This window comes from Asterias amurensis, chromosome 7 (assembly GCF_032118995.1).
Source record: "Asterias amurensis chromosome 7, ASM3211899v1".
Lineage (NCBI taxonomy): Eukaryota > Metazoa > Echinodermata > Asteroidea > Forcipulatida > Asteriidae > Asterias > Asterias amurensis.
In genome coordinates this window covers 11915305-11927173 of record NC_092654.1, presented here as the reverse complement: position 1 = coordinate 11927173, position 11869 = coordinate 11915305, and the positions used below count along the sequence as shown (strand labels likewise).

General features: G+C 38.4%; 1 protein-coding gene across 1 annotated transcript; it reads left to right on the top strand.

The window, feature by feature from the left end:
* Window positions 1–3211: 3211 nt before the first annotated feature.
* LOC139940031 (large ribosomal subunit protein eL42-like) lies at window positions 3212–9581 on the top strand. The gene is made up of 5 exons (XM_071936228.1): window positions 3212–3258; window positions 4335–4440; window positions 6885–6952; window positions 7741–7857; window positions 9404–9581. Exons 1-5 carry the CDS (start codon window positions 3256–3258, stop codon window positions 9422–9424), a joined length of 315 nt encoding a protein of 104 aa, XP_071792329.1. The 5' UTR covers window positions 3212–3255; the 3' UTR covers window positions 9425–9581.
* The last annotated feature ends 2288 nt before the right edge of the window (window positions 9582–11869 follow it).

Genomic DNA, 11869 nt, shown 5'->3' with positions numbered 1-11869 from the left:
TTTGACAATTACCAATAGTGTCCACTGTCTTTAATTTCCAATTGCTGATCTGTACCATTTGGGAGTAGCCTTCGCGTTAATTGGAGGCCAAATGCAATAATTTGATGTTTCCAAGTCTGCAACCGCACTACTTTTGCGCTGAATGTTTCGCCTTGGGATGAAACGACTTTTCTGATAATATGTCACTAAATCAACAATTAGGGAGTGCGCTTTTTTCGATGAGAAGGTAGCCTTTTCTACTGACGGTCATTTCAAGACATGCCCAGCCCAGTCCCTCCGAGCCAGTCGAATCGATGTTGCGCCCTCATCGGGGACCTTTACAAAAACAATTACGAGTACGAGTGGAAAGTGGGAAGTATTTATCGAGTACGAGTAATTAGTACGTCAACACTGGCTGCTACGTCATAAGTATTTACAATTAGGCTATCTGTTTATTAGTATGCTACCGCTTTTGGAAACTAATTTGATGCATCAACTCGTACAGTCACGAAATACCAAGACACATGATGATGCCTAGTGAGGGCGCTCTTTGCGTATCTGGTGCACCCACTATTATTATTTTAGTCCCCTTATATAAATTAATGCTTTTATTCGAAACAATTATTCAAAAATACTCAACCAGTATATTTAGAATAAAAGTCTAAGCCTCATGAAATCAAATCAACGCTACTTGATGACCACTTAAACATCTTATTATTTTCAACCGCGCGTTATTTTATTGTATTATTATAGGCCCTATATAATACATTCTGTTTCAAAAACTAAAAGGTGTCCTTTGTCTCTAAGTAACGCTTCCATTATTAGTCCAATATTCCAAAGTATAATCCTTCTAAACGGGCTATGGTCGGTCAATGTCCGGATCACACGCTATCATAATGACAGAAGTAATCCAGTGAAACTGTAACTTTGTTGACATGACAATTAAACCTGTAGGGGAATGTGTAGGAGGATTCTTCTCATCATATAGTCGCGCTAGCATAGGGGTTTGAATAGGATTTCGCGTGGGGGAGTCGATGTAAACATAGAATGGCGAGTGGTCTAGGAGAGGAAGAGATGATCAGCCTACGCATCGATACGGATTGTTACTATACCCATCGGGTAGTGAAACTTTGAGGTAGTTAAAGGAACACGTTGCCTTGGATCGGACGAGTTGGTCTATAAAAAAGCGTTTGTAACCGTTTGTTATAAAATGCATATGGTTGGAAAGATAATTTAAAAGTAGAGTACAATGATCCGCACAAGTTTGCCTCGAAATTGCGTGGTTTTCGAACTAACACGGTCGGCCATTTATGCGAGTCAAAAATTTGACTCCCATAAATGGCCGACCGTGTTAGTCGACGAGGTAAAAGGAAAACCGTGCAATTTCGAGGCATGTTTGTGTGGATCAATGTATTCTACTTTTACAACATCTTTCTACCCATATGCATATTCAGGGGTCGAAATTAAGTGTATTTCCATGGTAGTCAGCAGGGCTAGTGACCAATAATTTTTAGTAGCCCTGATTAGATTTTGGTAGCCCGAAAGACACATTATGTCTCGCGTCACGGCTCAAACTTTACAATACACCAATAACATAGTTCTTTATTGTTTGTGATGATGATTTTTGCATTATTTTTCCACTAGCCCGTCGGGCTATCAAACTGGAAAAATGAGTAGCCCGGCTGTAAATCTGGTAGTCCCGGGCTAGCGGGCTAGTGGCAATTTCGACCCCTGATATTATAACAAACGCTTTTCAAAGACCAACTCGACCGATCCAAGGCAACGTGTTCCTTTAACATTAAAGGATTGGAGTATGCTAGTACTACTCAGTTTTTGTAACACAAAACACAATGTGCACAGACTTAGATAGATGTTGGTTGAAAGCTTCTCGAAGACGTTGGACACTATTGGTAATTACTAAAAATAAGTAATGAGTAATTGAGAGCTGTTGATAGTATAATAAAACATTACGAGAAACGGCTCCCTCTGAAGTGACGTAGTTTTTGAGAAAGAAGTAATTTTCCACGAACTTGATTTCGAGACCTCAGAATTAGATTTTGAGGTCTCAATATCAAGCATCTGCCCTTAGAGCACACAACTTAGTGTGACAAGGGTGTTTTTCTCCCATTATTATCTTACAACTTCGACGACCAATTGAAGCTCAAATTTTCACCTGTTTGTTACTTTATGGATTATGTTGAGATAAACCAAGTGACTTCTTTGACAATTTACCAATAGTGTCCAGTGTATTAACATTACTTGCTAAGGTGCTGTGTATTATGATTATTTTTTTAGAAAAGGGTAAAACGATGCCACGAAAGTACGTTTTACATGCCAAAATAAATTTCGAGACTCGTTTTACTCACTCTCAAAATTAGCACCTAAGTAATAATTATTCAAAGGTGGGGGGGGGGGCTTTCTACAATTATTATCTTCCAACCAAAGTTTAATGTAAGTCTGTGGACGTTGTGTTTTGTGTCCTACACAAAGTACCCAGATCCTTTTAAAGGGACACACCCAATGGCAATATTGACCCAGCTTGTGAGGTGTTGGAATTTCGAGTTGACCTGGCATTTTTATCAAATTTTTGAGGCAAAAAAACCCAAATTGAAATCGCAAGGGGTTGTTCCATCATTTTCATTACAAGGCCAAAATAGAGAAAAATCATCAGGGTAAGTCCAAATAATTTTTTTTTATCAAATCTGAGCAAAAACGTGACAGGGTCAGCAATTTTTTAATGGCCAAAATGAAGAAAAAATCACCGAAGGTTTACTGAGGTTTCTTTTGATCATATTTTGGGCCTAACATTGAACAAATTACGAGGCAAAAAAGACATGTAGCCCTTGGTATGATAGCCAAACAGTGAAGCTTCCGGGAAAACTTGATTTCTCTTTCCCAAACCACTGGTCATCCTTTCCCTGTGTTTATTAACTTTATTCTTTCTTGTCCCCAGATGTTTTGTAATCCATGTTTGTGTAAGCGTGTCATAGGCTGCCCGTGTGTTTTGACTTTCGTGTACTAATATTGGGGACGTCGGTAAAAAAGAAAAGAAAAAAAAAAGGGACCTACTGAAAGTCCAAACAATGGGAGATCAAGAAGAAGTCCTCGATTTACAGGTTAAAACAAGACCTATGGTCTTTTCACTCTTGTTGCTCTTCGCTGACGTTGGTTATAACTGAACAAATGGGGGCGCAATACGTCGCGTCGTCAAAAGCGCTGGGATGAAGGTTGAAAATTGGTCAACCTCGTTCCCTCTTTTCAATCAAAGCGATCAAAATGGTGAGAGTCGTAATAAAATTTCACTAACAATCCGTTGCATCTTGACAAGCTTTTGAACTAAATGTTCATTTTAATCACACCAATGTATGATTTATTTACTTGAGCAATAAATAAGCCAAATATTTTCGCTAAATTTGATTCGATGGGTTGGTAATTCGTCGATAAACGCAACTAAGATTTCGTGTACATGATGTACGTAGGACATTTGGTGTAAATACATGTCAAAATGGCCACCATCTCCTTGAAATTATCTCAGAAATTACTACATTAGCTTTTGGTTTTATTAGCCATGGAATGGTTGTGAAATTGGCAGGGAACTGTGCTGGCGTTGTTGAAGTTTGAACATCATAAGGGTTAATAAATTTTCAAACTTAAGAAAGTCGGCCTGGTGTGGAAAATCGCCCGTTATTATTTTCCCCCAACCCAAATAAACATTAAAAAAACTCATGCTTAAGGGGTTATCAAAAAGTGGAGGTACCAACATTTCAGGGTACCAATAGAGAGTCAAGACCAACCCAATCCTATCTTTGTTTGGTGCCTGCCCGCTGAATTTTTCTAAACGTCATCGTGTCGTATCCATCCGGTCCGCCTTGGTGATCATGAATGTCAATCCAGATAGCCTGAATGCTGTAATTTGTTCAAAATCATCTTGCGTTTGGCAACAATCCTGCTGAACTTGTTTTGTTGTTTGGTTTGTCTTTGTTTTGTTGTTGTTTGGTTTGTCTTTGATTGAGAAGTAGCAAGCCTACGTACAAAATATTAATATTGTAATTACTTTCAAGCAAACTTTCAAGTAATTTTTTTTTTAAAATATAAATAGAGACATAAATATACAAGAAGAAAAAAAAAAGAAATGCAAATTTGAAAACAACAAGCAAGTACCAATTTTAGTTAAAAGTATTCAATCGCAATGTTCAATTCTGATTCTGATTTCTAAAAGCGTTTACGGTGGAAGGTTTTTGTTTTTATTACCAAGTAATCCTCGATGACGACACTCTAATATTTCGGGGTAAAATAAAGTGCCTTTCCCAATAATTGACTAATTTCTCAACCCATATGCTGCTCTTAAATCATAGGTCAACGTTCCTAAAGCGAGACGCACCTTCTGCAAGAAGTGTGGTCACCACAAGATGCACAAGGTGACACAGTACAAGACTGGCAAGGCTTCTCTCTACGCCCAAGGTAAATCCAATATACAATTGTTGTACGCTGTGACGGGGTCCATGGTGTTTTGTAAACCTGAGGGGGCAAACATGAAAGTGGCACCCAGGGCGAAGCTAAGGGTGCCGTCTGGCTCCCAAGGGTGTACAAAACACCCATGGACCTCGTCACAGGTTGCAATAGTTGTTGTGTTAAACCACTATTTTCGAAAGCACGATGCAGAGAAATGTATCAATTTACCTAGAAGCACCGTAATTACAATCTTGTACCCTTTTTCCGCTCATACCCAGGCCTATTTATAGTATCGTACGGTTCCTGCTACTTGCCGTCAAGTCTCTTTCAACACGTTAGGTATCGACAACTCGGGGTTAACACCTCCAATGTATATTTAAAATCCACAAAAGAATCTTGGAATTATTAGGTAATACCTAATGAGAAGTTTTCATAAGTTTGAGGCTAGATTTCAGTTATAAAAATGGAGTTTTTTTCTCGCGAAGAATGTTTGTCTAAGCAACATAGCCGATGGCTGAAAAAGGTGCTCTCCAATTCATATTGCACAAGCTCTTTAAAACGGCAAGAAGACAGCAAACATCATTGTTATACCTCTGTGCAAATTGTGAAGTTTGATTGGTGGAGAACCAATCACGTGCCGTGCAACAAATACGCATGTATCATGGCTAATAATGCGCGCTCCGCGAAATGCACAGCGCGCCGGGTAACATGAAAAGTGATGTACACCCGGTGTACATCACCTTGACCGTTCCCGCCGTTTTCAAGCGCTGTGCGAAACACACGCGGGTTCGATCAACATGTGAAGAATTGTTTCTTGTTTGAACTGTTCGTCTGCTTATTAAACCATGATTGAACTATGCATTGCTCCGTCTTAATAATGTTTGAAGATGACAACAGAACTTCGAGAAGAGGAATAACAATGTTACCAAGGTATAACAAAACAATTGTTGCACGCTGTGACTGGGGTCCATGGCGTTGTGTACACCCTCGGTGGCAAATGGCACCGTCGGCTTCGCCTCGGGTGCCATTTTCCCCCTCGCGTGTACAAAACACCATGGATCCCGTCACAGCGTGCAACAATTGTATTCTGCTACTTAAAGATATTTTCTGGTGAGAACAAAAAATGTAACCTCAAACTTGGGAAACTTCTCCTTTAACTAATACTTTAAAGTTCCAGATGCTTCTTTTGTGGATTTTAAATGCATATGGGAGGTGTTGACTGAGTTGACTGTACCATGCGTGTTGATGTTGAGTTGACTGCAAGTAGTAGGACCGTATCATACAGGGTGCTGGAAATGATCAACAGTGGGAATGACCAAGGTTATGTATCCTGGTATACGTCACCTTGTTGCCTGGCCGCCGACCCATGTAACATGTGTCTTTGTATTATATCACGTGATTGGTTCTCGATCGATAAAACTTCCCAATCTGTTATCGAGGTACCAAATCAAAATGTTCTCCCTTTCGAATTGAGGGGGAAGAAACATTTTAAAAGGATATGAAACTTTGAATGGTGAAGATACAATCAAGTGAGGTTTGCGGATAGAACTTGAGATGAATCTTTTATGAGCTGTGGTGGTTCAGAGAAGAACCAGTGGTTTAACAAACTCACCATTTCGATAACTGTGCTCTGACCGCCTGCATACTGAGTGATGGAAACATCAAGGTTGTTAGGCAGTGGACACTATTGGTAATTACTCAAAATAATTATTCGCATAAAACCTAACTTGGTAATGAGTAATGGGGAGAGGTTGATGGTATAAAACATTGTGAGAAACGGCTCCCTCTGAAGTAATTACCAATAGTGTCCACTGCCTTTAACAACCTTTACTCGTTACCAAGTGAGGTTTTATACTGATAATTATTTTGAGTAATTACCAATAGTCCACTGCCTTTAGGCCGCCATTTCTTCTTAGAACCAGCAAAACTCTTGAAGAGATTTATTACGTGGTGACTCCGCCAACTACGCACAGAAGCTATTGGCACTTAGCATTATCCTGCCATAACTGGTTAAAGGCACCGAAACCTTGCGTAATTGTCAAAGACCAGTATTCTCACTTGGTGTATGCCAACATATGCATAAAATAACAATCTGTGAAAATTTTGACTCAATTGGTCATCGAAGTTGCAAGAGAGAAAAAAACCACTAGTTGCACAAATATGTGTGCTTTGAGATGCCTAAAAAGGCTTCAAGCGAGAAGACTTTTAATATTTGAGTGAGAAATTACCTCTTTCTCAAATGATACGTTACTTCAGAGAAAGCCGTTTCCCACAAAGTTCCCGTCAACAGCTTTCCACTGGTCATTACCAATAAAGTTTTTATGCTACCAATTATTTTGAGCAATTATCGGTGTCCGGTGCCTTTGAATTATCTTGCTTTCTTGAATCCTCAAGTATTATTAGTTTGGGATTTTATTTGTACAATTTACTTACATAATTTGATGAATTTACAGGAAAGAGGCGTTACGACAGAAAACAGAGTGGATATGGAGGCCAGACCAAGCCTGTGTTTCACAAGAAGGTTAGTACCAACTAAATATAAATGGTTCCATCGACAGGCCAGGATAGCAACTAAATCGATGACACAGAAAAGAACGAACGCACAAAAAAGATTAATGCAAATAGCTTTAGAAAAACCATGCACAATTTTGTTTAGGGTTTACCAGAGGTTTGTTTGTACCTAGCCTAGTATTTCATCTTTGCAAAGGATACTTCCATTGGAAAGATTTCAATTTTTTTTAAGGAGCACTAAGGCCATGGTTTCTGTGTATGTTGTACGCAAACATTTTGATGTGCCAAACACAGGTCATCACCACAGGCCTTTCAGAAGTATGCTTTTATGGGTTTTTGTGACAGATATTTTATATTAAGTATACCATACCCGACTCGTATTCAAGAAAAAGGACTTTTCCTGAAAATACCTTAAACATACATTTAGAGCTAATCTTTACCATGATAATGCAATAGATCCAGCTCATTACTAGATATACAAATTTGATTTTAATATATCGAAAACAATATGCGAATATCACAATTTACAACAGAAAGTTATGTTCTGAGGAACTCACAAAAATTGTGATTCAGTAACTAGACGACAATACTTATTCTAGTCATTGTAAAATCAGCAGTTAGCTTGGGGGACTCGAGCCAGCAACGTTGAATTAGATCAAACAAACTTGCAATTGCAAGGCCTGAAGTTTTCACCAACGGACCACGGTGACCTGTAGGGAGGGTTGACTGTACAATGATACAAGTGTCCGTTTTTGTTTCAAAAAATTAATATTTAATTTAACTCTTGTTTGTTGACAGGCCAAGACCACAAAGAAGATCGTCCTGAGGATGGAATGCACAGACTGCAAGTTCCGCAAGCAGCTTCCCATCAAACGGTGCAAGCATTTTGAGCTGGGAGGAGACAAGAAGAGAAAGGCAAGTAGTCGTTCTTCTGTCTGGACCATTTCTTTCTCTGATGCTAGAATAATCCTACTCCTTATTAAAGGCTGTGGACACTATTGGTAATTGTCAAAGACCAGTCTTCTCACTTGGTGTATATCACCATAAAATGCATAAAATAACAAACCTGTGAAAACTTCAGGGTTGCGAGGTAACTATGAAAGAAAAAACACCCTTGTCACACAAAGTTATGTGCTTTTAGATGCATGATTTCGAGACCTCAAATTCTTAACTTGAGGTCTCGATATCAAATTCGTGGAAAATTACATTTTCTCAAAAACTATGTCACTTCAGAGGGAGTCGTTTCTCACAATGTTTTATACCATCAACCTCTCCCCATTACTCGTCACCAAGTAAGGTTTTAATGCTGATAATTATTTTGATTAGTTACCAATAGTGTCCACTGCCTTTAACAGTGTTGTAGATGGACCAATTTCAGTGGTGGGCTCTATTAACCAATTTATAGTCCACCAAGGGCGAGCGGTTCAACAAAATTATTCGTACTTAAATATGGGGCCATCATTGCTGAAGTGCAATCTCGGAGTGCTGGGTGCCTGGCACCGCCCACTGTGGCTACAATACTGCTTTTGTTCTGTATGTTTTGTTTATGAAAATGGTACTATACCAGTTTTGAGTTTTGGTACAATGTTGTGGGTGCCTTTACATACCATTGTTCATGCCAATGTTTTGGAAAGCAGTGCTCTAAAGTTGGCATACTTTTCAAAATGCACATCAAAACAAGTCGCAAAATAATTGTCATGTAAGTGTGACAAAAATTATTTTAGCATGTAGAACCTGTTAACCAGTTAAAGTTGACTATAACTGGTAACTATTTACGTTTTACATGATAAAACTGAGACGAAAACTATTTTCGTGACAGTTTTTTCCTCATTTCTCAAAAACTACATTACCTCAGCAAACAATTTTTAAGGGAAGCTTTCTACTATCATTATCTTCAAACTGTTTGGGTTTAATAAAGAACTGACGTAATTGAGTTATGTGTTAAAAAAAGTACACAGACCCTTTAACAGCTATTCATAAATACTTCAGGCAGTTTTGCTATTCCTATTGGTGGAGAGTGCATCACGTGGGTGTGTTATGTGTTTATGACCAGTAAAAAGTGTTGAAACATGGTCGTGACACGCAAGCTTGCACCTGTTCTTATAAGAAAGTTTCTTCATTCCTATTGGTCGAGAGCAACGGCTGTAACAGTTGTGCCACATCATGATAAGCGACGCGCAGCATTCCCTTATAAGGAGTTGTTTACAGGAGGGCGGCGGAGGGCCTTACCATTTCATAGCTGGAGGGGTGTTGTGTTGAAAGAAATCATTTAACAGTTATAATTTTTGCATTTATTTTACTTTTTGAACAAAAAGTGTTGATGTTTTTGACCGAGAAAATTATCAAGAACCATGCCTCGTTGGGATTCAACCACTAGTTGAAAACCTCTTCACCACACATTGATTCCCTTTAATTTTAACTACTTCTAATTCCATTTATTTTCTTGTCTTCAATACCACAGGGCCAGATGATCCAGTTTTAGAGTTATCTAGGACTACATACTGGATTTACACAGCTTGATGTTAACCTACTTGATGTCAAACACAACACTCATGGGACAGTAATAATGCTATCAATGGGAGATAAAACGATTTCACTACAGAGAATATCACAATAAACCAGCAGATTTATAAACAGTATCCATGATTGAATGTTTTACTTTATTAAGTGTGTGGTTGGAATTGTCCTTGTGTTTTTTCTTTTTTCTTTTTTCTGTTGTTGTCACTTGCAGTAATGTTTTTGTTTGGACCAAGATGGTGTTCCCACCAGAAACATTCTGCAAATTTTAAAGGTTTAGTACTGGATTGGTAGAGCTGACTAAACAGTCACACAGACATTTTGCATATTTTGTGTGATCAACCATGATATAGTACTTCAATTAAAGGAACACGTTGCCTTGGATCGGTCGAGTTGGTCTTTGGAAGCGTTCGTAACCGTTTTTTATAAAATGCATATGGCTGGAAAGATGTTGTAAAAGTAGAATACAATGATGCACACAAACATGCCTCGAAATTGCGTGGTTTTCCCTTTACCTTGTCGACTAACACGTCGGCCATTTATGGGGGTCAAAATTTTGACTCCCATAAATGGCCGAGCGTGTTAGTTCCCACAGTAGAAGGAAAACCACGCAATTTCGAGACAAACTTGTGTGGATCATTGTATTCTACTTTTAAAACATCTTTCCAACCATATGCATTATATAAAAAAAAACGGTTACAAACGCTTTTGTTTTGACCAACTCGTCCGATCCAAGGCAACGTGTTCCTTTAACAAACTATATAAGTTTGGAGAAAATAGTGAAAAACCATGCTCAATTTCCAGCATCATTTAGTTTTAACAACCAAAATCAGGTGTTGCATTTTTTAGGGATTTCAGATACAGTTCTCGACTACTAAAACATGTTTCTAGTAACGGTACAAACCTCAAAGCTTTCAGACTGAAATAAACAATGATGTCTTTCATGCTTGCCAATCCTGTAGAAAACATTTAAATATAAGTACTGTACCAGGGGTTGACTGAAAGTATAAAGATCTGAGTTTGCTGTTATAAAGTTTCTAACGCCTCTTCAAGGAAATTGCTTGATGGTGAATGTTCTATATTCCGATGACATCCCAATGTTCCAACACAACCCTATGTTTTAAAAGAGGTTGGCGTTAACGCCATGTGAAAATCTCTCTTGAGTAGTGTTGGTTCTGAAAAGAATCGGCGGTTTTCTGAACCAACACTGCTCAATAATAGATATTCACATGGTGTGATCGCCAATCGGTCTTATAAGTATTCTTCCAACCTGCAAAGTTTCAACCCTATGTTCACCCCAAAGCTCGATGATTTACACATACGGTTAGTGAAATACACAAGGGGTGTAGGAATAGAAGTGATATCTGAACTTAGGATGGTAGATCTAACAGGAGTATCTTTTCATAGGGGATGTAAAGCTTGTGGCACTTGGCTAAAAAAAAACTTTTGCAAATAAAGCGTCTCTTCTCAGTAGACCATTACTTTCTCATTAGTTAGTTTTTTTTTCTAAACAGGCTTTCCTCCCTGTCAATGGAAGACTTTGGAACGCTGGATATCAGCAGACTTACCAGGTAAATTGCAATTGTTTACGACTTTGGTAGTTCTGAGCATGCGCACATTACAGAGAAAAATGGATTTACCTGGTGAATCTGCTGCCACCTAGAGTCACCCAAAGTCTCTCGCAGTTTGGAGGATGTTCAGCTGCATGGTTATTTAAAATGGCAGCCATCTATTGTAATAATTTGTTTTCTAAAAAGAGATTTCTTGTTTGTTCAAGTGCACATAGAGAAACGTTGTGGGGTTGCTGGGTTCTTATTTGGGAAGGTATGATTTAATTGTTTCATCAATAGTTTTGATAAAAAGATAAGCATTTTAAACCAAAATCCTAGATTTCAAAAGGGACCAAACAATATGACAACATATGATTTCGATTGAACTGCCCATCAGCTGCTGACACCCACTTGCTCCATTTAGTCTTGATTGGCAAGACTCTTTTTGTTTCAAATTAAAGACAGTGGACACTATTGGTAATTACTCAAAATAATTATTGGCATAAAACCTTACTTGGGAACGAGTAATGGGGAGAGACTGATGGTATAAAACATTGTGAAAAACAGCTCCCTCTGAAGTGACCTAGTTTTGGAGAAAGAAGTAATTTTCCACGAATTTGATTTCGAGACCTCAAGTTTAGAACTTGAGGTCTCGAAATCAAGCATCTGAAAGCACACAACTTCGTGTGACAAGGGTGTTTTTTCTTTCATAGTTATTTCGCAACTCCGAGGACTGATCGAGCTCAAATTTTCACAGGTTTGTTATTTTCTGCATATGTTGAGATACACCAAGTGAGAAGACTGGTCTTTGACAATTACTAATATTGTCCACTGTCTTTAAGTCTCCATATCTCAACTGA